Source organism: Nerophis ophidion, linkage group LG21, assembly GCF_033978795.1.
Source record: "Nerophis ophidion isolate RoL-2023_Sa linkage group LG21, RoL_Noph_v1.0, whole genome shotgun sequence".
NCBI lineage: Eukaryota > Metazoa > Chordata > Actinopteri > Syngnathiformes > Syngnathidae > Nerophis > Nerophis ophidion.
The window spans coordinates 42974099-43000038 of record NC_084631.1 but is presented as its reverse complement, the minus strand read 5'-3'; the positions used below and the strand labels follow the sequence as shown (position 1 = coordinate 43000038).

Sequence of the window (25940 nt, the reverse complement as noted above, 5' to 3'; positions counted from 1 at the left end):
CTAGAGAGAGAGAGAAAAGAAGAGTTTAGAAGCCATGACATCACTGCGATACAGTCAGAAAAAGCCTAATGAGATAATCTGATTCAGATATCAATGATCCTTACTTGTCTCTGGTAGTGCAATTCCTTTGGAATGTTCTAGTGGATCACCGATGGCAAAACTAACACCGCTGGGAGATGGTTTCCTTGCGACTGGTGGGGGAACCCTGTCAGGCTTCAACCTGTGTGTTTGGTTGAAGATTGGTGATTGGTCTTCAAAAGCCCTTTTGGTGCTCCTGGAAAAGATGAAGCTCGCAGTGGAAGTGTGGAACTGCTGTTTGTCATTGGCTTCACAGGTTTTAAGGGGCACAATCCCTGATTCGTTGGCACAGTGGTACGATGTTTTCATCCCTAGCCGACATGGCAGACCCTCTCTTGATGTCAGGGCTGCGGTTTTTATACGAATGGCTTCTTGTAAACGCATGGAAGGGGTGCTGGGTGTCACAGATGTTTTCACCACATGAGGCGGCGATGTTATGGATTTACGGATGGGCTTTTGTGGAGTGCTCTGCTGCCTGCAAGTGTTTTGAACTGAAGCTCCTTCTTTTATTGACTCGTCTTCCGTGATAGCTGCCTCGCTGTCCTCAGTTGTGCTGACGGATCTTAGGCGGACCATCTGAAGTAAAGAGGGGGTGACAAGTGGTATGTTCGCGTCCTCTTTGGGAATGGGTGCACTTTTGTGGCGAGCCAGCAGCTCCTTGCTCCGGTTTTCTTTGTGTGCACTATTGGGTGGTCTTCGGAAAACCACGCCAGCTGTAAGGTTCTCCATCGGTGAAGTTGTTGGAACTGGAGAAGGGAGTCTGGCCGTGACAGAATGTTCAGTAGTTGAGTGGATTTCAACTTCCAGAGAGCGGCGCTTGGTGAAACGGCTGGAAGATGTTTTTACAGAGGGTGGGCTAATGGATGAAGATGTTGGACAAGATAAAACAGTGTCGGTATCTTTGTTGTCTACAACTACAACAGGGCGCAAGACTGGATCGGGTGGTTCAGATGTCGATCCTTCACTTGAGTCCTGAATTAACTGAACAAATTCCTCCAGTGGTGTAATTGGTTTGTCCAGATCATCTATCTTTGTGCTGCACTTCTCCATCACAGCTGAAACATCATCCCTCACGTCAGGCGGAGGCGGAAGAAGAAAGTCCAACTCATTTGCTCCATCAAAAATATAATCTCCCTGTAAAGGAGGCGGAGGAGGTGGCCAGGAGGATTCTATGTTGAGGATCTCTTTCTGTACTTTGTCTAAATCAACGAGTGGTTCTGAGATGGGAGGTGACTTTCTCAAAAGAGGAGGTGTTAGCTGGTGATCAGGTGGAGCAGACGTTGACACTATCGCCTCATGAACCCCTTGAGGTTCTATAAAAGTTACTAGGACTTCATTAGGGCCCACCTCATTCTCACCAACAGATGTTTCCAATGAGGACTCTGTCAACACCACATCTTCTGTCTGCGGGTTATTCATAACGGGAGACAATTTGGTGTTTGGGGAGATTTCACAACTATCAGAGTCTTTTACTGTGGGCCAACAGCTCTCTTGTCTTTGTACTTTTGTTGGTGTTTCAACCCTTGTCTGAACTACAAATGTCTTTTGTTTTGTAATTAAACACTCTTGATCCTCATGGGCATCCTCAGAATTGATTGCTGACAATTTCTCAGTTTTAGAATTTCTTTCTGATGGTTTGGAGACATGTAGGTCTTCCCATTTTAGTTGACTGTGTTCATCTTTACCCGTGCTTTCCTTTATCGGTCTGGATTCCTGCAGTATTTTGCTGACTTTGGGGCTTGGACCACACAGGAGCTCAATGGTGCGACTGTTCTGTGCCCACGTCTCGGGGGGTGGAGGACATGGTGCTTTGACTTTCGGAGGCGGTGGGATATCCAACAACTCTTCCATTTTCGAAGTTGAAGTGGGATCTTTAGCTGAAATTTGGGCTAAACAAGAAATACCTGAGCTAATAACTTCCGATGTACCAGATGATAAAGAGGCAAGTGACAAGGAAGGAGAAGCTGAGGATGAGGCTCGAGACACAGATCTCTCAGGCTTAGCTGGATTCTTCTTGTGTTTATCTGGAGAGCTGTGGGTGATCTCTTTAGGGGACAGCGTTGGAGTGCCGCTTTGACTGGAGTAGCCACTGGAAGGCGACATGGTGCGCTCGAATTTGTCACCTTCTGAGGGAGTTTTCTGTGGGTGGATTTCTGACAAAGAGTTTCTAGCCTCACCAGCAGAAACTTCTGTGGGGTTTGGAGAGCTCTTTGATACAGGGTTTGGGATATTGTTTGTTTCTAATTTTAGTTGCTCTGTTGATGCTATGTCTGCTATAGTACTTGTTAACCCTTGAGAAGCATTGACATATTTGTCATCCACCTGAATCTTTGTATCGGTCCTGATCTTATTGCAATGAAGGGAGTTGGATCTTCGTGGCGGTGCTGGAGGTTGCCTAGTCTTGGTGATTGACAGGCTTCGGGTGGAATTGCGTTTTTTCTTTGCATCATTGTCAGGCTCGGGATCTTTGTGTGCTTCCCTGTTTCTGCTAATGAGATCGACTGATGTGTGGAGGCTGGCAAATTCTTGATCCTCTTTAGAATTCACAATTCTTTCCTGCACTTTGAGGTCCACTTTTTGTGCATTGCAAACCTCTGTTGTAGAGTTGGAAGAATTTTCTATGTGCAAACCATCTGATCTTCTAGAGAGCAAAGGGCTGACCGTTGAGTCCAAAGATGCTAGACTAGTTTTGATTGCCGTGTGAGCACCATTGACACCATTGAGGTCTATCTCGATGACTTCAATCGAGGCTGGCAACACCGCATTTGGGATGATTGTAGATAGATAAGAAGCCTGAGGAGATATGGACATCACTGGACCCTGGGAAAAGAAAATGAGTTTAATGCAAAGGAAGGACACATACTACATCCTATAATTATTATTTTCACCTGGAGCTCCCAGAGGAAGCTACTCATTGAAGGGTTACAGGAAGTGAAAGTAGTCATGCCAGGGACCACAACAGACTTGGGTCTGAGGTCAGATGAGCGATAGCAATGGGATCCAAATTCTTGATGGTTTAAGGGCTCTTCCTCCTTGTAGACTTCCTGAGGATGCTTTCTCGTTTGCTGCTTATCACCAGTTACCTGCTTTAGAGTTGAGAAATTATCAGGGATCCATAAGAAGCCAAAAACCAAAACGGCATGGTATGTTAAATACTTACCTCCAGGTCTGAAAGGTGCACCCTGGCTCCTTGCTTGGTCACTACTGGAGTCCCTCCATCAAAAGTTGGAAGGATGAAAACATCTGATTGGTTGTTGTTGGTAGAAACAACTGGCTGGAAGGTAGAACCTCTGTGTAATGCTGGGAAAAGTGTACACTTTTAAAACTCCATTAAATATGCTGCTGGATACAGTGTGACTCTTAAACCTACCAAGCTCTTTCTGCACCTGGTTGGGAATACCCATGATGGTTGTCCTCCTGTTCCTCTTTTTGTTCTTATCTAACCTTTTCACGGGGTACAAAGGCTTGAATGTCGAACCTTTTAAAAAAGACAGAATGAAGTAAAGAGCTTTACTCATAAATCTGCCTCTAAGAGCGATACCATACCTTGGCGAGTGAGTGCAGATCTTGTGGACACAGTATCAGTAATACCTGAGTTGGATTGCCATTCCAGTGAGCCCCCCTCATCTTTGGAGTTACAATCTTGTTCCGGATGTGCCGTGTCTGACGACTGCGGTGCACAAAGAAATTGGATGAAACACATAGAAGAGTAGAAGAGGAGGAGGATTGGTGACATTTCTTCACTGGTAAACTTACAGCAAGGCTTTCATCTTCAGCAAAGTTCACTCCACTCTCGTGCTCTTTAGAAAGCAAATCAACAGTAAGTATAAAACTCAACAAGCCATATAAATGCCACTTACCTTCCTTCTGTTGTATCTTCAAGCCCTCCTGAGCCTCTGAGTGCAGGTCTTCCAGGAACTGAGGCCTGCTGCCCTCGATGAACACGTTCTCCTGGAAGTGTGGTGAGGCCGACACCCTCTTCTGCTCGTCATGGACCTTGACACAAGCTGTTAAGAAAGGAATATTCAGGTAGGTACAGTAGACGGACAGCTTTTGTATTAACAAGAGAGGGGCTTCCCAACACATCTTTAAATAAAGTATTTGTCAGTTTGATCACGTTGATTTTGTTCGGGAAATATGCTAACCGAGCATGATGAGGATAGTAAAATGTCAGTGCGATGTTGGCACTTTAGCGCATATATGCTAGTGTTGCAAACCTTTGTGTTCTCCTACCCCACCCCTTAAAGTTTGCCTGTCGTCGATAAATGGCAAAGAATACGTTGACAGTTCTTGGAGCTTGACTAGTTGCGGTGCATAAAAAATAAAATAGGTTCACAACCTAATTGCGACTTTTATTCATTCCAATTCTAAATTCCATCCATCCATTCCTACCGCTTATTCCCTTTGGGGTTGCAGCGGGTGCTGGTGCCTATCTCAGCTACAATCGAGCGGAAGGCGGCGTACACCCTGGACAAGTCGCCACCTTATCACAGGGCCAACACAGATTTATAACATTCACACACTAAGGAGTGTTGCCAATCAACCAACCCCCAGGTGCATGTCTTTGCAAGTGGGAGGGGCCTATCCCCAGGTGCATGTCTTTGGAGGTGGGAGGGGCCTATCCCCAGGTGCATGTCTTTGGAGGTGGGAGGGGCCTATCCCCAGGTGCATGTCTTTGGAGGTGGGAGGGGCCTATCCCCAGGTGCATGTCTTTGGAGGTGGGAGGGGTCTTTTCCCAGGTGCATGTCTTTGGAGGTGGGAGGGGCCTATCCCCAGGTGCATGTGTTTGGAAGTGGGAGGGGCCTATCCCCAGGTGCATGTCTTTGGAGGTGGGAGGGGCCTATCCCCAGGTGCATGTCTTTGGAGGTGGGAGGGGCCTATCCCCAGGTGCATGTCTTTGGATGTGGGAGGGGTCTTTTCCCAGGTGCATGTCTTTGGAGGTGGGAGGGGCCTATCCCCAGGTGCATGTGTTTGGAGGTGGGAGGGGCCTATCCCCAGGTGCATGTGTTTGGAGGTGGGAGGGGCCTATCCCCAGGTGCATGTGTTTGGAGGTGGGAGGGGCCTATCCCCAGGTGCATGTCTTTGGAGGTGGGAGGGGCCTATCCCCAGGTGCATGTCTTTGGAGGTGGGAGGGGTCTTTTCCCAGGTGCATGTCTTTGGAGGTGGGAGGGGCCTATTTCTAGGTGCATGTGTTTGGAGGTGGGAGGGGCCTATCCCCAGGTGCATGTGTTTGGAGGTGGGAGGGGCCTATCCCCAGGTGCATGTGTTTGGAAGGGGGAGGAAGCCGGAGTACCCGGAGGGAACTCACGCATTCACGGGGAGAACATGCAAACTCCACACAGAAAGATCCCGATCCCGGGATTGAACCCACGACTACTCAGGACCTTCGTATTGTGAAGCAGACGCACTAACCCCTCTTCCACTGTGCTGCCCTCCAATTCTAAATTGATTCATCATTTTCTAAAATGGCCTAATAATTTTTTTAATGTATTTTTTTGATAGAAATCAAATTTTCAAAAGGTGTTTTTAGGCCCTCTCAATACAACCAGAAGGAGTCTTTCTTACCTACAACCTGTTTTCAAAAACTTTCATCATAATTATCATATCAAATAATACATTGCGAGAATCGGTTTGAAAGGAGAATCACTTTGACTTGAGATTTGATTCTAAAAGAATCATTACCGCAGGAATCGGATTCACAGCTCTACTCATTAGCATTACAGTTACAGGCACACACAACAGCTTGTTCCCAGTTCTGATCTGTTTCATTATCCGGAATGAAAGCCAACATTTAGCCAAATGCTAACGTTAAAAGGAGATTTTAACGGCGATCCTCATTAAGAAACAACATATCCCAATCCAAACATCTATGAAGACATTTCTGTTTGAGCAACTGAGATAATCAATTGTGCACATTGCATCTACAGAGTGATAGCCGTATACCACACAGGTGTCTTAGACAGGAAGTGACGTCACACAATGCAACCTCGGTTTTGCCTTTCTCATTAAAAAGCACTTAAGCCTTTACAAAATAAAACAGAAGAAGATGAACATATTTCAACACTCACATGAAATAATATGGCACTTAAAAATCGGCAACACTATTCAATCAATCAATCATCAGTCATAGTTTACTTATATGTCCCTAAATCACGAGTGTCTCAAAGGGCTGCACAAGCCACGACATCCTCTGCTCAGATCCCACATCAGGGCAAGGAAAAACTCAACCCAATGGAATGGGATATTTGATGTTTCTTTCTCTATTATAGGGACGTAACCATATGAACATGTTATATTTTGACCAAAATTATTGCAGTTATCAATACTTAGTTGAATGTGCTTAAAAAGTACAAGCTGAAATCTTTTTACCAGTTCAATTCTCATGAATAAAATACAAATAAGAAATTCAAAGTATTTGTACCATCGTTTACATTGTCATTACGCATGATAATTGACAATATTAGTTCTCATAGCGAATAATTAAATAGTTTTATTACCATCCAGTACATCAATATTGTTGCATTACACTGTAGAGGCGGGGTGTCAAACTAAAATATAGAGTGGGCCAAAATTTAAAACTGAACAAAGCCGCGGGCCAAGGTTGAACAAATTACCCTTTTATTAGGGACCCAAACAAGTTTTGCATTGAATATTAAACAAGCAAGGCTTATATAATTGTATGGTCGCATGCAAAATCGAGTTTCAAATTATAATAATAATGATTAAAAAATATCAATGGCATATCAGATCAAATTTAAATAAAAATTGGGGGAGCGGGGTTTGGTGGTAGCGGGGATGTATATTGTAGCGTCTCGGAAGAGTTAGTGCTGCAATGGGTCCTGGGTATTTCTTCTGTTGAGTTTATGTTATGCTACGGTGCGGATGTTCTCCCGAAATGTGTTTGTAATTCTTGTTTGGTGTGGCTTCACAGTGTGGCACATATTTGTAAAAGTGTTAACGTTATTTATACGGCCACCCTCAGTGTGACCCTTATGGCTGTTGATCAAGTATGCCTTGAATTCACTTGTGTGTGTTAAAGCCGCATATAATATGCGACTGGGCCGGCACGTTGTTTGTATGGCGGAAAAGCGGACGTGACGACAGGCTGTATAGGACGCTAAAGGCACGCCCCCGATATTGTTGTCCGGGTGGAAATCGGGAGAAATTCGGAAGAATAGTTGCCCCGGGAGATTTTCGGGAGGGGCACTGAACTTTGGGAGTCTCCTGGGAAAATCGTGAGGGTTGGCAAGTATGAGTATCAGCGGTGAATGCAGTGGGACAGAGGCCAGGTGTAATCTTAATTTGATATTACCTCAAGGGCCAAATGAAATTACACGGGGCCAGAGTTTGACACCCATGCTGTTGACAGATTTAATATACCAAGTTTTATTAGATTTTTTTATGTGGCATGACTAGACACACAATATACATTCTTGCACAATTGAATATCGTTGATGTCTCTTCTGTTCATGTTAGCATTTAAGCTAGCCAGCGATTTAGTGCTAGCCAGTTGATGATTCTTGCAAAGTGCGTTTATTGATCACATTTTTTGCTAGATTTCATTTAAAATGGTAATACTTACTGCTGGGAGTTTACCCAGTTTGTCTTAATACCATTTATCCCGAGTCCATTCATATGATCTATTTTTAAAAAAATGGTTTTAAACTTGGTTTAAGGATTTCAGTGTGTGTATAAATAGTTTCGATCACATTTAACAATACAGTGATAATAATAATAACTGGGACAGTCGGTGATGCATCGAATTTTCGATTTCCGAAAGACTTTGTTGTTATGACGTAAGCAGGAAGCATGTTGTCTACATTTATTCACCTGAAATCCAAACATTCTGATGATGACACCACACAGGAGAAGATGGAAGCTCCACCTGTAGAAGGTGTGAGGGCAGTTCCTCTAAAAAAAAAAAGTACCTCCTGTTCATTTGTGGCGCCTTTCAGTATTTGACCTAAACCAGTGGTAAATATCAGGATTGTTTTACTCTTGCAAGGATAAATATTTAATCATAAATATCAATTGCGATGTCTTGATTTTAGCGAGGTTTGTACACAATCCTAAATGCAATAATTATAATAAATGGCATCATTTTGTTTTCTGGCTTTGGTTTCGTTTTCATTCGGGTCCTTAGTGACAATGTTGATCACAATGTGAAATGTTCATTTTCTTACATCCCTACAGTAAAACGTTGGGTCGTAGCAAATAATGGATATTACCGTATTTTTCGGAGTATAAGTCGCTCTGGAGTATAAGTCGCACCTGCTAAAAAAGCATAATAAAGAAGGGAAAAAACCTATATAAGTCTCACTGGAGTATACATTGCATTTTTGGGGATATTTATTTGATAAAAGCCAACAGCAAGAATAGACATTTGAAAGGCAATTTAAAATTAAAGCTGCAAGCAGCGTTGGTCGGGTCCGCCTTTGGCCGCTGCCAAGCCGTGGTCTAAGTCAGACCTACATAAAAGTTTTTGTTTCATGTCTCTATGACATTCCTAACAGAAGTTACAAGCAGTTTTGTCAGGGTTTTTTCTTAGGAGGCGCTAAAGCGCAATTTGGATTTTTAGGGTTTGGTTTTTTATTATATGGCAATTTTCGCCTGTCCTGATGTGTGTGTAAAATTTGGTGAGTTTTGAAGCATGTTAAGGGGGTGAAATTACAGATCGGCGATTCTGGATGTTGTTGATAAATGGCTTTCGGTCTGCATAACAGAGCTTTAACATGCACTTTGAAGCATTTTAAGTAGGTCAAATTACAGCTCAAAGAGGCAAAAACGTCATTTTTTAGGAAAATTTGCGCAGGGTTTTTTTGAAGGCGCGTAAAATCCAAACCGGAGAACTTATCAAAACTCTTTCAATAACTTTTAATCAGAAGGGTTCAAAGTCTCTCCTGTGCGAGTTTGAAGCTAAATAAATAGTGAACAACAGCCTGAATAAGTGTAGGTTATATGAGGCATAAATAAGCAACTGCTATGTTAACCTAACATATTATGGTAAGAGTCATTCAAATAACTAGAACATATAGAACATGCTATACCTTTACCAAACTATCTCTCACTCCTAATCCATAAATCCCATGAAATCTTATACGTCTAGTCTCTTACGTCAATGAGATAAATAATATTACGGTAATGTGTAAATAATTTCACACATAAGTCGCACCCCCGGCCAAACTATGAAAAAAAAACTGCGACTTATAGTCCGAAAAATACGGTACTACATTTGAAATGAAATCTAGCAAAAAAATGTGATGGATAAACACACTTTGATAAAATCATCAACTGGCTAGCACTAAATCGCTGGCTAGTTTAAAAGCTAACACGAACAGAAGAGACAATAACGCCCTTCCCAGCACTAAAATATTCTGTTGCCCCTTCTTCAGACCCGGATTAATAGTATCTACTTCTTTGCTAGTCCCTGGTGGATTAGATGATTGGGGGTTGGTTCCACCCCCAACTGTTGCTTGTATTCATGCACGACCTGGGAGTCTTGATGCTGGCTATCACCTGTCTGTCCTTTTGTGTTCCACACTGTCATACCACTCACTTTCTGCCCCATATGTCATCTTTGTGCTAACACTTTAAAAGTTTCCTATTTTACAATAATACAATATCCATATATAAAAAAGAAATGTAAGAAAAAAGAGCAAACAATCCAAATGTAAAGAGAAAAGCTGAAATGTTGAAATAATAATATTATGAGTCACTTTTTTTTTTTGATTGATTGATACTTTTCAATCAATCAATCAATGTTTATTTATATAGCCCCAAATCACAAATGTCTCAAAGGACTGCACAAGTCATTAAGACTACAACATCCTCGGAAGAACCCACAAAAGGGCAAGGAAAACTCACACCCAGTGGGCAGGAAGAATTCACATCCAGTGGGACGCCAGTGACAATGCTGACTATGAGAAACCTTGGAGAGGACCTCAGATGTGGGCAACCCCCCTCCTTTAGGGGACCGAAAGCAATGGATGTGGAGCGGGTCTAACATGATACTGTGAAAGTTCAATCCATAGTGGCTCCAACACAGCCGCGAGAGTTCAGTTCAAGCGGATCCAAGACGGCAACGAGAGTCCCGTCCCGTCTACTTTTATTGTTAGATTGCACAGTTCAGTACATATTCTGTACAATTGACCACTAAAAGGTAACATCCCAATAAGTTTTTGAATTTGTTTAAGTCGGGGTCCATCCATCCATCCATCTTCTTCCGCTTATCCGAGGTCGGGTCGCGGGGGCAACAGCCTAAGCAGGGAAACCCAGACTTCCCTCTCCCCAGCCACTTCGTCTAGCCCTTCCCGGGGGATCCCGAGGCGTTCCCAGGCCAGCCGGGAGACATAGTCTTCCCAACGTGTCCTGGGTCTTCTCCGTGCCCTAAACACCTCCCTAGGGAGGCGTTCGGGTGGCATCCTGACCTGATTCCCGAACCACCTCATCTGGCTCCTCTCCATGTGAAGGAGCAGCGGCTTTACTTTGAGTTCCTCCCGGATGACAGAGCTTCTCACCCTATCTCTAAGGGAGAGACCCAAACTCATTTGGGCCGCTTGTACCCGTGATCTTATCCTTTCGGTCATGACCCTAAGCTCATGACCATAGGTGAGGATGGGAACGTAGATCGACCGGTAAATTAAGAGCTTTGCCTTCCGGCTCAGCTCCTTCTTCACCACAATGGATCGGTACAACGTCCGCATTACTGAAGACGCCGCACCGATCCGCCTGTCGATCTCACCATCCACTCTTCCCTCACTCGTGAACAAGACCCCTAAGTCGGGGTCCACGTTAATCAATCCCTGGCACAAAGTTTTGTATTTAAATGTATATAATCTGTTTTAGCATTTTCTTGAAATAAAATATGAAAATGGGCCCCCCCTACTTGGCTTGTCAGTCATCTACTAAATATACTTAAAATGCAAAGTTTAGTTGAATTAAAAAAAATACAAACCTATGAATGAATAACAAACATTGTTAAATGTGTTACTAACATTAGTATTTCTGTGCAGGCAGAATGTTTGACATCTTAAGTATTGCAGTTACACAATCTTACTATTATTTCTAACATGGGAAGAAACAATATTGTTACGTAAGGCTCACATGTTGTCAATAATCATTAGTCAGCTGTAATACAAGGCAGACAGAACATCTGCTTTTACAATTGTTTTTGATGAGTAAAAATATCAATATGGCCCCCGCATACTTTGACTTGTCAGTATGTGGACAAGTGTGGACACCCATGAATACAAGTATGGATGTCAAGATGTGAGGATGGCTACCAGAGCATAGAGATGTGCTTTCAGTATCGCTGCACAGGTGTGTGTGTGTGTGTGTGTGTGTGTGTGTGTGTGTGTGTGTGTGTGTGTGTGTGTGTGTGTGTGTGTGTGTGTGTGTGTGTGTGTGTGTTAGCCCCGCCTTCCTGGCAGGTAGGATTTGCCGCCTGGTGCGGGAGGTCTAAGGCTTTATGTTGATTAAGAGGATCGCTGGCAAAGCTGTTTATCTCATCAGAGTCCCACTTGGTCTTCCTTCCTACTTTCAGCCCACTCACCCGTCCTCTTGAAGACTGACAGCAGACAGTGGATGTTCTTCCTCAAGTAGACCACCATCACCATCACCATGCCCACATCCACTCTTTGCATCTGCAGGCTTGCTCCTGATGAAGGACTGGATGACAATACAAGCTGCTCCCGGCCCAGCTGCCTTATCCCTCCATCTGATGCACCCCCTCCTAGTTCCCTCCCTCCTAGTTCCCTCCCTCCTAGCTCCCTCCCTCCTAGTTCCCTCCCTCCTAGTTCCCGCCCTCCTTTGACGAGTCACATAAAAACCCTCGGTCACTTCTCAGCTGTCTTACAGGAAATACCCCCCCGCCCCCTTTCCCCCACACATGTGTGTCTCTTTACTCCTCATGTTGGTGTCTCTTTACTCCTCATGTTGGTGTCTCTTTACCCCCAATGTTGATGTCTCTTTACTTCTCATGTTGATGTCTCTTTACTTCTCATGTTGATGTCTCTTTACTCCTCATGTTGATGTCTCTTTACTCCTCATGTTGATGTCTCTTTACTTCTCATGTTGATGTCTCTTTACTCCTCATGTTGATGTTTCTTTACTCCTCATGTTGATGTTTCTTTACTCTTCATGTTGGTGTCTCTTTACTTCTCATGTTGATGTTTCTTTACTTCTCATGTTGATGTCTCTTTACTTCTCATGTTGATGTCTCTTTACTCCTCATGTTGATGTTTCTTTACTCCTCATGTTGATGTTTCTTTACTCCTCATGTTGATGTTTCTTTACTCTTTATTTTGGTGTCTCTTTACCCCCAATGTTGATGTCTCTTTACTCTTCATGTTGATGTCTCTTTACTCTTCATGTTGATGTTTCTTTACCCCCAATGTTGATGTCTCTTTACTCCTCATGTTGATGTCTCTTTACTCTTCATGTTGATGTTTCTTTACTCCTCATGTTGATGTCTCTTTACTCTTTATTTTGGTGTCTCTGTACCCCCAATGTTGATGTCTCTTTACTCCTCATGTTGATGTCTCTTTACTCCTCATGTTGATTTCTCTACTCCTCATGTTGTCTCTTTACTCCTTATTTTGGTGTCTCTTTAATCCTTATGTTGGTGTCTCCTTAGTCCACATGTTGATGTTTCTTTACTCCTCATGTTGATGTCTCTTTACTCTTTATGTTGGTGTATCTTTACCCCCAATGTTGATGTCTCTTTACTCCTCATGTTGATTTTTCTACTCCTCATGATGATGTCTCTTTACTCCTCATGTTGATGTCTCTTTACTCCTTATGTTGGTGTCTCCTTAGTCCACATGTTGATGTTTCTTTACTCCTCATGTTGATGTCTCTTTACTCCTCATGTTGATGTCTCTTTACTCCTCATGTTGATGTCTCTTTACTCCTTATGTTGGTGTCTCCTTAGTCCACATGTTGATGTCTCTTTACTCTTCATGTTGATGTTTCTTTACTCCTCATGTTGATGTCTCTTTACTCTTTATGTTGGTGTCTCTTTACCCCCAATGTTGATGTCTCTTTACTCTTCATGTTGATGTCTCTTTACTCCTCATGTTGATTTCTCTACTCCTCATGTTGATGTCCCTTTACTCCTTATGTTGGTGTCTCCTTAGTCCACATGTTGATGTTTCTTTACTCCTCATGTTGATGTCTCTTTACTCTTCATGTTGATGTTTCTTTACTCCTGATGTTGATGTCTCTTTACTCTTTATGTTGGTGTCTCTTTACCCCCAATGTTGATGTCTCTTTACTCTTCATGTTGATGTCTCTTTACTCTTCATGTTGATGTTTCTTTACTCCTCATGTTGATGTCTCTTTACTCCTTAAGTTGATGTCTTCTTAGTCCTCAAGTTGATGTCTCTTTACTCCTTATGTTGATATCGCCTTAGTCCTCATGTTGATGTCTCTTTACTCTTTATTTTGGTGTCTCTGTACCCCCAATGTTGATGTCTCTTTACTCCTCATGTTGATGTCTCTTTACTCCTCATGTTGATTTCTCTACTCCTCATGTTGTCTCTTTACTCCTTATTTTGGTGTCTCTTTAATCCTTATGTTGGTGTCTCCTTAGTCCACATGTTGATGTTTCTTTACTCCTCATGTTGATGTCTCTTTACTCTTTATGTTGGTGTATCTTTACCCCCAATGTTGATGTCTCTTTACTCCTCATGTTGATTTTTCTACTCCTCATGTTGATGTCTCTTTACTCCTCATGTTGATGTCTCTTTACTCCTTATGTTGGTGTCTCCTTAGTCCACATGTTGATGTTTCTTTACTCCTCATGTTGATGTCTCTTTACTCCTCATGTTGATGTCTCTTTACTCCTTATGTTGGTGTCTCCTTAGTCCACATGTTGATGTCTCTTTACTCTTCATGTTGATGTTTCTTTACTCCTCATGTTGATGTCTCTTTACTCTTTATGTTGGTGTCTCTTTACCCCCAATGTTGATGTCTCTTTACTCTTCATGTTGATGTCTCTTTACTCCTCATGTTGATTTCTCTACTCCTCATGTTGATGTCCCTTTACTCCTTATGTTGGTGTCTCCTTAGTCCACATGTTGATGTTTCTTTACTCCTCATGTTGATGTCTCTTTACTCTTCATGTTGATGTTTCTTTACTCCTGATGTTGATGTCTCTTTACTCTTTATGTTGGTGTCTCTTTACCCCCAATGTTGATGTCTCTTTACTCTTCATGTTGATGTCTCTTTACTCTTCATGTTGATGTTTCTTTACTCCTCATGTTGATGTCTCTTTACTCCTTAAGTTGATGTCTTCTTAGTCCTCAAGTTGATGTCTCTTTACTCCTTATGTTGATATCGCCTTAGTCCTCATGTTGATGTCTCTTTACTCTTTATGTTGATGTCTCCTTAGTCCTAATGTTGATGTCTCTTTACTCCTTAAGTTGATGTCTCTTTAGTCCTTGTGTTGATGTCCCTTTAGTCCTTATGTTGATGTTAATATTGACTTTATCTCGTAAAAGTACAGCTTTATTCTCATCGAATTACAACTTTAATTTCATCAAACTCCATCTTTATTCTGGTAAATTTGCTATAATTGTTTCAAAAATACAACTATTCCTGTTAAACTACTTGTAAAAATATTTTATTTTATTTTTTTTGTTGAAATTATGATTTCGTATACCAAAAGTCTGTGTGAAAAGGTGTGACTTTGATCTTCATGAACGTTGCTTATTTAGGAGAGACTAAGTGTCAAGTGGTGTGGTCATCAACTGTCAAGTGGTGTGGTCGTCAACTGTCAAGTGGTGTGGTCATCAACTGTCAAGTGGTGTGGTCGTCAACTGTCAAGTGGTGTGGTCATCAACTGTCAAGTGGTGTGGTCGTCAACTGTCAAGTGGTGTGGTCGTCAACTGTCAAGTGGTGTGGTCATCAACTGTCAAGTGGTGTGGTCATCAACTGTCAAGTGGTGTGGTCATCAACTGTCAAGTGGTGTGGTCGTCAACTGTCAAGTGGTGTGGTCGTCAACTGTCAAGTGGTGTGGTCGTCAACTGTCAAGTGGTGTGGTCAACTGTTGTGGTCATCAAATGTCAAGTGGTGTGGTCGTCAACTGTCAAGTGGTGTGGTCGTCAACTGTCAAGTGGTGTGGTCGTCAACTGTTGTGGTCATCAACTGTCAAGTGGTGTGGTCATCAACTGTCAAGTGGTGTGGTCGTCAACTGTCAAGTGGTGTGGTCGTCAACTGTCAAGTGGTGTGGTCGTCAACTGGCAAGTGGTGTGGTCGTCAACTGGCAAGTGGTGTGGTCGTCAAGTGTTGTGGTCATCAACTGTCAAGTGGTGTGGTCGTCAAGTGTTGTGGTCAACTGTCAAGTGGTGTGGTCGTCAAGTGTTGTGGTCAACTGTCAAGTGGTGTGGTCGTCAAGTGTTATGGTCATCAACTGTCAAGTGGTGTGGTCATCAACTGTTATGTGGTGTGGTCGTCAAGTGTTGTGGTCATCAACTGTCAAGTGGTGTGGTCGTCAAGTGTTGTGGTCATCAACTGTCAAGTGTTGTGGTCATCAACTGTCAAGTGGTGTGGTCATCAACTGTCAAGTGGTGTGGTCATCAACTGTCAAGTGGTGTGGTCGTCAAGTGGTGTGGTCGTCAACTGTCAAGTGGTGTGGTCATGAACTGATAGTGGTGTGGTCATCAACTGTCAAGTGGTGTGGTCATCAACTGTCAAGTGGTGTGGTCGTCAACTGTCAAGTGGTGTGGTCGTCAACTGTCAAGTGGTGTGGTCGTCAACTGTCAAGTGGTGTGGTCATCAACTGTCAAGTGGTGTGGTCGTCAACTGATAGTGGTGTGGTCATCAACTGTCAAGTGGTGTGGTCGTCAACTGTCAAGTGGTGTGGTCGTCAACTGTCAAGTGGTGTGGTCGTCAACTGTCAAGTGGTGTGGTCGTCAACTGTCAAGTGGTGTGGTCGTCAACTGTCAAGTGGTGTGGTCGTCAACTGTCAAGTGGTGTGGTCGTCAACTTTCAAGTGGTGTGGTCATCAACTGTCAAGTGGTGTGGTCGTCAACTGTCAAGTGGTGTGGTCGTCAACTGTCAAGTGGTGTGGTCATCAACTGTCAAGTGGTGTGGTCATCAACTGTCAAGTGGTGTGGTCATCAACTGTCAAGTGGTGTGGTCATCAACTGTCAAGTGGTGTGGTCGTCAACTGTCAAGTGGTGTGGTCGTCAACTGTCAAGTGGTGTGGTCGTCAACTGTCAAGTGGTGTGGTCGTCAACTGTCAAGTGGTGTGGTCATCAACTGTCAAGTGGTGTGGTCATCAACTGTCAAGTGGTGTGGTCGTCAACTGTCAAGTGGTGTGGTCGTCAACTGTCAAGTGGTGTGGTCATCAACTGTCAAGTGGTGTGGTCGTCAACTGTCAAGTGGTGTGGTCGTCAACTGTCAAGTGGTGTGGTCGTCAACTGTCAAGTGGTGTGGTCGTCAAGTGGTGTGGTCATCAACTGTCAAGTGGTGTGGTCATCAACTGTCAAGTGGTGTGGTCATCAACTGTCAAGTGGTGTGGTCATCAACTGTCAAGTGGTGTGGTCGTCAACTGTCAAGTGGTGTGGTCGTCAACTGTCAAGTGGTGTGGTCGTCAACTGTCAAGTGGTGTGGTCGTCAACTGTCAAGTGGTGTGGTCGTCAACTGTCAAGTGGTGTGGTCATCAACTGTCAAGTGGTGTGGTCGTCAACTGTCAAGTGGTGTGGTCGTCAACTGTCAAGTGGTGTGGTCGTCAACTGTCAAGTGGTGTGGTCGTCAACTGTCAAGTGGTGTGGTCGTCAACTGTCAAGTGGTGTGGTCGTCAACTGTCAAGTGGTGTGGTCGTCAACTGTCAAGTGGTGTGGTCGTCAACTGTCAAGTGGTGTGGTCGTCAACTGTCAAGTGGTGTGGTCATCAACTGTCAAGTGGTGTGGCTATCAACTGTCAAGTGGTGTGGTCATCAACGGTCAAGTGGTGTGGTCATCAACGGTCAAGTGGTGTGGCTATCAACTGTCAAGTGGTGTGGTCGTCAAGTGGTGTGGTCATCAACTGTCAAGTGGTGTGGCTATCAACTGTCAAGTGGTGTGGTCATCAACTGTCAAGTGGTGTGGTCATCAACTGTCAAGTGGTGTGGCTATCAACTGTCAAGTGGTGTGGTCGTCAAGTGGTGTGGTCATCAACTGTCAAGTGGTGTGGCTATCAACTGTCAAGTGGTGTGGCTATCAACTGTCAAGTGGTGTGGTCATCAACTGTCAAGTGGTGTGGCTATCAACTGTCAAGTGGTGTGGTCATCAACTGTCAAGTGGTGTGGTCATCAACTGTCAAGTGGTGTGGTCATCAACTGTCAAGTGGTGTGGTCATCAACTGTCAAGTGGTGTGGTCATCAACTGTCAAGTGGTGTGGCTATCAACTGTCAAGTGGTGTGGTCGTCAAGTGGTGTGGTCATCAACTGTCAAGTGGTGTGGCTATCAACTGTCAAGTGGTGTGGTCATCAACTGTCAAGTGGTGTGGTCATCAACTGTCAAGTGGTGTGGTCATCAACTGTCAAGTGGTGTGGCTATCAACTGTCAAGTGGTGTGGTCGTCAAGTGGTGTGGTCATCAACTGTCAAGTGGTGTGGCTATCAACTGTCAAGTGGTGTGGCTATCAACTGTCAAGTGGTGTGGTCATCAACTGTCAAGTGGTGTGGCTATCAACTGTCAAGTGGTGTGGTCATCAACTGTCAAGTGGTGTGGTCATCAACTGTCAAGTGGTGTGGTCATCAAGTGGTGTGGTCATCAACTGTCAAGTGGTGTGGCTATCAACTGTCAAGTGGTGTGGCTATCAACTGTCAAGTGGTGTGGCTATCAACTGTCAAGTGGTGTGGTCATCAACTGTCAAGTGGTGTGGCTATCAACTGTCAAGTGGTGTGGCTATCAACTGTCAAGTGGTGTGGTCATCAACTGTCAAGTGGTGTGGTCATCAACTGTCAAGTGGTGTGGTCATCAACTGTCAAGTGGTGTGGTCATCAACTGTCAAGTGGTGTGGTCATCAACTGTCAAGTGGTGTGGCTATCAACTGTCAAGTGGTGTGGTCGTCAAGTGGTGTGGTCATCAACTGTCAAGTGGTGTGGCTATCAACTGTCAAGTGGTGTGGTCATCAACTGTCAAGTGGTGTGGTCATCAACTGTCAAGTGGTGTGGTCATCAACTGTCAAGTGGTGTGGCTATCAACTGTCAAGTGGTGTGGTCGTCAAGTGGTGTGGTCATCAACTGTCAAGTGGTGTGGTCATCAACTGTCAAGTGGTGTGGTCATCAACTGTCAAGTGGTGTGGTCATCAACTGTCAAGTGGTGTGGCTATCAACTGTCAAGTGGTGTGGTCGTCAAGTGGTGTGGTCATCAACTGTCAAGTGGTGTGGCTATCAACTGTCAAGTGGTGTGGCTATCAACTGTCAAGTGGTGTGGTCATCAACTGTCAAGTGGTGTGGCTATCAACTGTCAAGTGGTGTGGTCATCAACTGTCAAGTGGTGTGGTCATCAACTGTCAAGTGGTGTGGTCATCAACTGTCAAGTGGTGTGGTCATCAACTGTCAAGTGGTGTGGTCATCAACTGTCAAGTGGTGTGGTCATCAACTGTCAAGTGGTGTGGTCGTCAACTGTCAAGTGGTGTGGTCATCAACTGTCAAGTGGTGTGGTCGTCAACTGTCAAGTGGTGTGGTCATCAACTGTCAAGTGGTGTGGTCATCAACTGTCAAGTGGTGTGGTCGTCAACTGTCAAGTGGTGTGGTCATCAACTGTCAAGTGGTGTGGTCATCAACTGTCAAGTGGTATGGTCGTCAACTGTCAAGTGGTTTAATTTCCCCAGTTGTTTGCCCCAACTTGAAAATGGTCCTGAGAACGCAAGTACAACTAAAATCTTCTCTTTTTTTTTTTAGTTTTTTCCAGTTGGGTTAATTAGCTTAATAACCAGTTGTTTGTGACCAGAAACAAATTAGTCTCTTTGGGATTTTTCTTCTTGTTGCTTGCTTTGTTTCAGCTTTTGTTTCTTTTGCTAACAGACTTTTCCTTCTTTCTTCTCCCAGCCCAAATGCTGCTGTGTAGACAACATGGCCGTCATGGTGAGTTGTGATGTGGTGCTTGTGTTGCTCTGCCCCCTGCTGGTGAGTTGTGATGTGGTGCTTGTGTTACTCTGCCCCCTGCTGGTGAGTTGTGATGTGGTGCTTGTGTTACTCTGCCCCCTGCTGGTGAGTTGTGATATGGTGCTTGTGCTGCTCTGCCCCCTGCTGGTGAGTTGTGATGTGGTGCTTGTGTTGCTCTGCCCCCTGCTGGTGAGTTGTGATGTGGTGCTTGGGCAGAGCAACTTTACCTTCACTTCATTATATTGATATATATGATAAATTGCAGGTTTGTCTCTGTGCAATATAGAAAATGACTATATCGTAATATTCGAGTACACCATACTTGCCAACCTTGAGACCTCCGATTTCGGGAGGGGTGGGGTGGGGGCAGGGGGCGGAGGCGTGGTTAAGAGGGGTGGCGTATAATTCACCGACTTGAGTATTTCATATATATATATATATATATATACATATATACAGTAGGGCAAACAAGTATTTAGTCAGCCAGCGATTGTGCAAGTTCTCCCACTTAAAATGATGACAGAGGTCTGTAATTTTCATCATAGGTACACAACTATTTATTTTATATATATATATATATATATATATATATATATATATATATAAAATAAATAGTTGAATTTCAGACGGCACCTATCAAATACACAGTAATAAAAACGCAGTTGTTCTACTAACTGTACTGTGCTTGCTGGTTACTAAAAACAAAAACAAAAAAAACTTACCTTTCACCTGAGAGTGTCATGTAGTGTTATGAAAGTGTCATGTAGTGTTATGAAAGGGTCATGTAGTGTTATGAAAGTGTCATGTAGTGTGTCATTATTCTGAAAGTGTCACTAAGTGTTATTAAAGTGTCATGTAGTGTTATGAAAGTGTCATGTAGTGTTATGAAGGTGTCATGTAGTGTTATGAAAGTGTTATGTAGTGTTATGAAGGTATCACGTAGTGTTATGAAAGTGCCATGTAGTTTTATGAAAGTGTCATGTAATGTGTCATGTAGTGTTATGAAAGTGTCATATGGTGTGTCATGTAGTGTTATGAAAGTGTCCCGTGGTGTGTCATGTAGTGTTATGAAGGTGTCATGTAGTGTTATGAAAGTGTCATGTAGTGTTATGAAAGTGTCATGTAGTGTGTCATTATTATGAAAGTGTCACGTAGTGTTATTAAAGTGTCATGTAGTGTTATGAAAGTGTCATGTGGTGTGTCATGTAGTGTTATGAAGGTGTCATGTAGTGTTATGAAAGTGTCATGTAGTGTTATGAACGTGTCATGTAGTGTTATGAAAGTGTCATGTAGTGTGTTATGAAAGTGTCATGTAATGTGTCATGTAGTGTTATTAAAGTGTCATATGGTGTGTCATGTAGTGTTATGAAAGTGTCATATGGTGTGTCATGTAGTGTTATGAAGGTGTCATGTAGTGTTATGAAAGTGTCATGTAGTGTTATGAAAGTGTCATGTAGTGTTATGAAGGTGTCATGTAGTGTTATGAAAGTGTTATGTAGTGTTATGAAGGTATCACGTAGTGTTATGAAAGTGCCATGTAGTTTTATGAAAGTGTCATGTAATGTGTCATGTAGTGTTATGAAAGTGTCATATGGTGTGTCATGTAGTGTTATGAAAGTGTCCCGTGGTGTGTCATGTAGTGTTATGAAGGTGTCATGTAGTGTTATGAAAGTGTTATGAAAGTGTCATGTAGTGTTATGAAAGTGTCATGTAGTGTGTCATTATTATGAAAGTGTCACGTAGGGTTATTAAAGTGTCATGTAGTGTTATGAAAGTGTCATGTGGTGTGTCATGTAGTGTTATGAAGGTGTCATGTAGTGTTGTGAAAGTGTCATGTAGTGTTATGAACGTGTCATGTAGTGTTATGAAAGTGTCATGTAGTGTGTTATGAAAGTGTCATGTAATGTGTCATGTAGTGTTATGAAAGTGTCATATGGTGTGTCATGTAGTGTTATGAAAGTGTCATATGGTGTGTCATGTAGTGTTATGAAGGTGTCATGTAGTGTTATGAAAGTGTCATGTAGTGTTATGAAAGTGTCATGTAGTGTTATGAAAGTGTCATGTAGTGTTATGAAGGTGTCATGTAGTGTTATGAAAGTGTTATGTAGTGTTATGAAGGTATCACGTAGTGTTATGAAAGTGCCATGTAGTTTTATGAAAGTGTCATGTAATGTGTCATGTAGTGTTATGAAAGTGTCATATGGTGTGTCATGTAGTGTTATGAAAGTGTCCCGTGGTGTGTCATGTAGTGTTATGAAGGTGTCATCTAGTGTTATGAAAGTGTTATGAAAGTGTCATGTAGTGTTATGAAAGTGTCATGTAGTGTGTCATTATTATGAAAGTGTCACGTAGTGTTATTAAAGTGTCATGTAGTGTTATGAAAGTGTCATGTGGTGTGTCATGTAGTGTTATGAAGGTGTCATGTAGTGTTATGAAAGTGTCATGTAGTGTTATGAACGTGTCATGTAGTGTTATGAAAGTGTCATGTAGTGTGTTATGAAAGTGTCATGTAATGTGTCATGTAGTGTTATGAAAGTGTCATATGGTGTGTCATGTAGTGTTATGAAGGTGTCATGTAGTGTTATGAAAGTGTCATGTAGTGTTATGAAAGTGTCATATAGTGTTATGAACATGTCATGTAGTGTTATGAAAGTGTCATGTAGTTGTTATGAAAGTGTCATGTAATGTGTCATGTAGTGTTATGAAAGTGTCATATGGTGTGTCATGTAGTGTTATGAAAGTGTCATATGGTGTGTCATGTAGTGTTATGAAAGTGTCATATGGTGTGTCATGTAGTGTTATGAAGGTGTCATGTAGTGTTATGAAAGTGTCATGTAAAGTGTCATGTAGTGTTATGAAAGTGTCATGTAATGTGTCATGTAGTGTTATGAAAGTGTCATGTGGTGTGTCATGTAGTGTTATGAAAGTGTCCCGTGGTGTGTCATGTAGTGTTATGAAAGTGTCATGTAGTGTTATGAGAGTGTCATGTAGTGTTATGAAAGTGTCATGTAGTGTTATGAAAGTGTCATGTAGTGTTATGAAAGTGTCCCGTGGTGTGTCATGTAGTGTTATGAAAGTGTCATGTAGTGTTATGAGAGTGTCATGTAGTGTTATGAAAGTATCATGTAGTGTTATGAAAGTGTCATGTAGTGTTATGAAAGTGTCATATGGTGTGACATGTAGTGTTATGAAAGTGTCATGTAGTGTTATGAAAGTGTCATGTAGTGTTATGAAAGTATCATGTAGTGTTATGAAAGTGTCATGTAGTGTTATGAAAGTGTCATATGGTGTGACGTGTAGTGTTATGAAAGTGTCATGTAGTGTTATGAAAGTGTCATGTAGTGTTATGAGAGTGTCATGTAGTGTTATGAAAGTATCATGTAGTGTTATGAAAGTATCATGTAGTGTTATGAAAGTGTCATGTAGTGTTATGAAAGTGTCATATGGTGTGACATGTAGTGTTATGAAAGTGTCATGTAGTGTTATGAAAGTGTCATGTAGTGTTATGAAAGTGTCATGTAGTGTTATGAAAGTGTCCCGTGGTGTGTCATGTAGTGTTATGAAAGTGTCATGTAGTGTTATGAGAGTGTCATGTAGTGTTATGAAAGTATCATGTAGTGTTATGAAAGTGTCATGTAGTGTTATGAAAGTGTCATATGGTGTGACATGTAGTGTTATGAAAGTGTCATGTAGTGTTATGAAAGTGTCCTGTAGTGTTATGAAAGTGTCATATGGTGTGACATGTAGTGTTATGAAAGTGTCATATGGTGTGACATGTAGTGCTGCCACTTGAGGTGACGCCCTTGCAGTGGCAAAGAAACAAAGGTGATCACTTTCCCCGCCAATCTTGTCCTCCTGCACATCTGCCCTCGTAGCCCCCGGGTCTAGCAGGACTTATAAATAGATGTAATGTCTGCCTCGGCTTCCTGACTCCACTCAAGTGCCGGCGAGAGGATGAGTTTGCAGAAAGAACCTTTGGAAGGATGACTCAGGCCTTAGTGGCTTTAAAGATGGGAGTCACGCCAGAGGATTAGCACCTGCACCTGTCCCTCACTTTGTCACCTTCTTTTCTGCTCCTCCCACCACCTGTGCCCTCACCGCCCTCCTTTCAACATTCAATGGACGGTCCTGAGACACGCCATCTGGTCTTGGGGAGACACGAGGTCTTAGACTCCTTTCCACCTGAGCCACATCACGGAAAAGAGTCAACATGATATTTGAATGTCAGAAATCCCATCAGCAAACTTTGATGGCGTTGCAAAGGAAGGTCTTTAGTTCAACTAGCAAGCAGCTCATTTTAATCATTAGTTGGGACGTTAGCTTTTTTTAGACTCTTGTCTAGACCTGACCACTGACTGTTTCTACTGGGAGCCCCGACCACTGACTGTTTCTACTGGGAGACCTGACCACTGACTGTTTCTACTGGGAGACCTGACCACTGACTGTTTCTACTGGGAGACCTGACCACTGACTGTTTCTACTGGGAGACCTGACCACTGACTGTTTCTACTGGGAGACCTGACCACTGACTGTTTCTACTGGGAGACCTGACCACTGACTGTTTCTACTGGGAGACCTGACCACTGACTGTTTCTACTGGGAGACCTGACCACTGACTACTTCTACTGGGAGACCTGACCACTGACTGTTTCTACTGGGAGACCAGACCACTGACTGTTTCTACTTGGAGACCTGACCACTGACTGTTTCTACTGGGAGACCTGACCACTGACTGTTTCTACTGGGAGACCTGACCACTGACTGTTTCTACTGGGAGACCAGACCACTGACTGTTTCTACTGGGAGACCTGACCACTGACTGTTTCTACTGGGAGACCAGACCACTGACTGTTTCTACTGGGAGACCTGACCACTGACTGGTTCTACTGGGAGACCAGACCACTGACTGTTTCTACTGGGAGACCTGACCACTGACTGTTTCTACTGGGAGACCAGACCACTGACTGTTTCTACTGGGAGACCTGACCACTGACTGTTTCTACTGGGAGACCTGACCACTGACTGTTTCTACTGGGAGACCTGACCACTGACTGTTTCTACTGGGAGACCTGACCACTGACTGTTTCTACTGGGAGACCTGACCACTGACTGTTTCTACTGGGAGACCTGACCACTGACTGTTTCTACTGGGAGACCTGACCACTGACTGTTTCTACTGGGAGACCTGACCACTGACTACTTCTACTGGGAGACCTGACCACTGACTGTTTCTACTGGGAGACCAGACCACTGACTGTTTCTACTTGGAGACCTGACCACTGACTGTTTCTACTGGGAGACCTGACCACTGACTGTTTCTACTGGGAGACCTGACCACTGACTGTTTCTACTGGGAGACCAGACCACTGACTGTTTCTACTGGGAGACCTGACCACTGACTGTTTCTACTGGGAGACCAGACCACTGACTGTTTCTACTGGGAGACCTGACCACTGACTGGTTCTACTGGGAGACCAGACCACTGACTGTTTCTACTGGGAGACCTGACCACTGACTGTTTCTACTGGGAGACCAGACCACTGACTGTTTCTACTGGGAGACCTGACCACTGACTGTTTCTACTGGGAGACCTGACCACTGACTGTTTCTACTGGAAGACCTGACCACTGACTGTTTCTACTGGGAGACCAGACCACCGACTGTTTCTACTGGGAGACCTGGCCACTGACTGTTTCTACTGGGAGACCAGACCACCGACTGTTTCTACTGGGAGACCTGATCACCGACTGTTTCTACTGGGAGACCTGACCAGTGACTGTTTCTACTGGGAGACCTGACCACTGACTGTTTCTACTGGGAGACCTGACCAGCGACCAGTGACTATTTGTACTGGGAGACCTGACCAGTGAGTGTTTCTACTGGGAGACCTGACCAGTGACTAGTTGTATATTTGTACTGGGAGACTTGACCAGTGAGTGTTTCTACTGGGAGACCCCTGAGCAGTGACCAGTGACTATTTGTACTGGGAGACCTGACCACTGACTGTTTCTACTGGGAGACCTGACCAGTGACTAGTGACTATTTGTACTGGAGGACCTGACCAGTGAGTGTTTCTACTGGGAGACCTCAGCAGTGACCAGTGACTATTTGTACTGGGGGACCTGACCAGTGACCAGTGACTATTTGTACTGGGAGACCTGACCAGTGACCAGTGACTATTTGTACTGGGGGACCTGACCAGTGAGTGTTTCTACTGGGAGACCTCAGCAGTGACCAGTGACTATTTGTACTGGGGGACCTGACCAGTGACCAGTGACTATTTGTACTGGGAGACCTGACCAGTGACTATTTGTACTGGGGGACCTGACCAGTGACTATTTGTACTGGGAGACCTGACCAGTGACCAGTGACTATTTGTACTGGGAGACCTGACCAGTGACTATTTGTACTGGGGGACCTGACCAATGAGTGTTTCTACTGGGAGACCTCAGCAGTGACCAGTGACTATTTGTACTGGGAGACCTGACCAGTGACCAATGACTAATTGTACTGGTGGACCTGACCAGTGACTATTTGTACTGGGGGACCTGACCAGTGACTATTTGTACTGGGAGACCTGACCAGTGACCAGTGACTATTTGTACTGGGAGACCTGACCAGTGACTATTTGTACTGGGGGACCTGACCAATGAGTGTTTCTACTGGGAGACCTCAGCAGTGACCAGTGACTATTTGTACTGGGAGACCTGACCAGTGACCAGTGACTAATTGTACTGGTGGACCTGACCAGTGACTATTTGTAC

General features: G+C 43.6%; 1 protein-coding gene across 5 annotated transcripts in view; it reads right to left on the bottom strand.

The window, feature by feature from the left end:
• Window positions 1–25940, bottom strand: part of nhsl3 (NHS like 3) — a 61143-nt gene that overhangs the window by 1867 nt on the left and 33336 nt on the right. For 2 of the 5 annotated variants that reach the window (XM_061882656.1, XM_061882659.1), the window contains exons 2-8: window positions 3939–4085; window positions 3835–3878; window positions 3625–3748; window positions 3449–3556; window positions 3239–3378; window positions 2967–3164; window positions 105–2898 (exon numbers count right to left, since the gene is read on the bottom strand). In XM_061882656.1, coding sequence (XP_061738640.1) covers window positions 105–2898; window positions 2967–3164; window positions 3239–3378; window positions 3449–3556; window positions 3625–3748; window positions 3835–3878; window positions 3939–4085 — 3555 coding nt within the window. Of the gene's footprint in view, window positions 1–104; window positions 2899–2966; window positions 3165–3238; window positions 3379–3448; window positions 3557–3624; window positions 3749–3834; window positions 4086–11629; window positions 11785–25940 lie in introns of those variants that run through there. The other 3 variants (XM_061882658.1, XM_061882657.1, XM_061882655.1) reach the window with 3 other exon arrangements.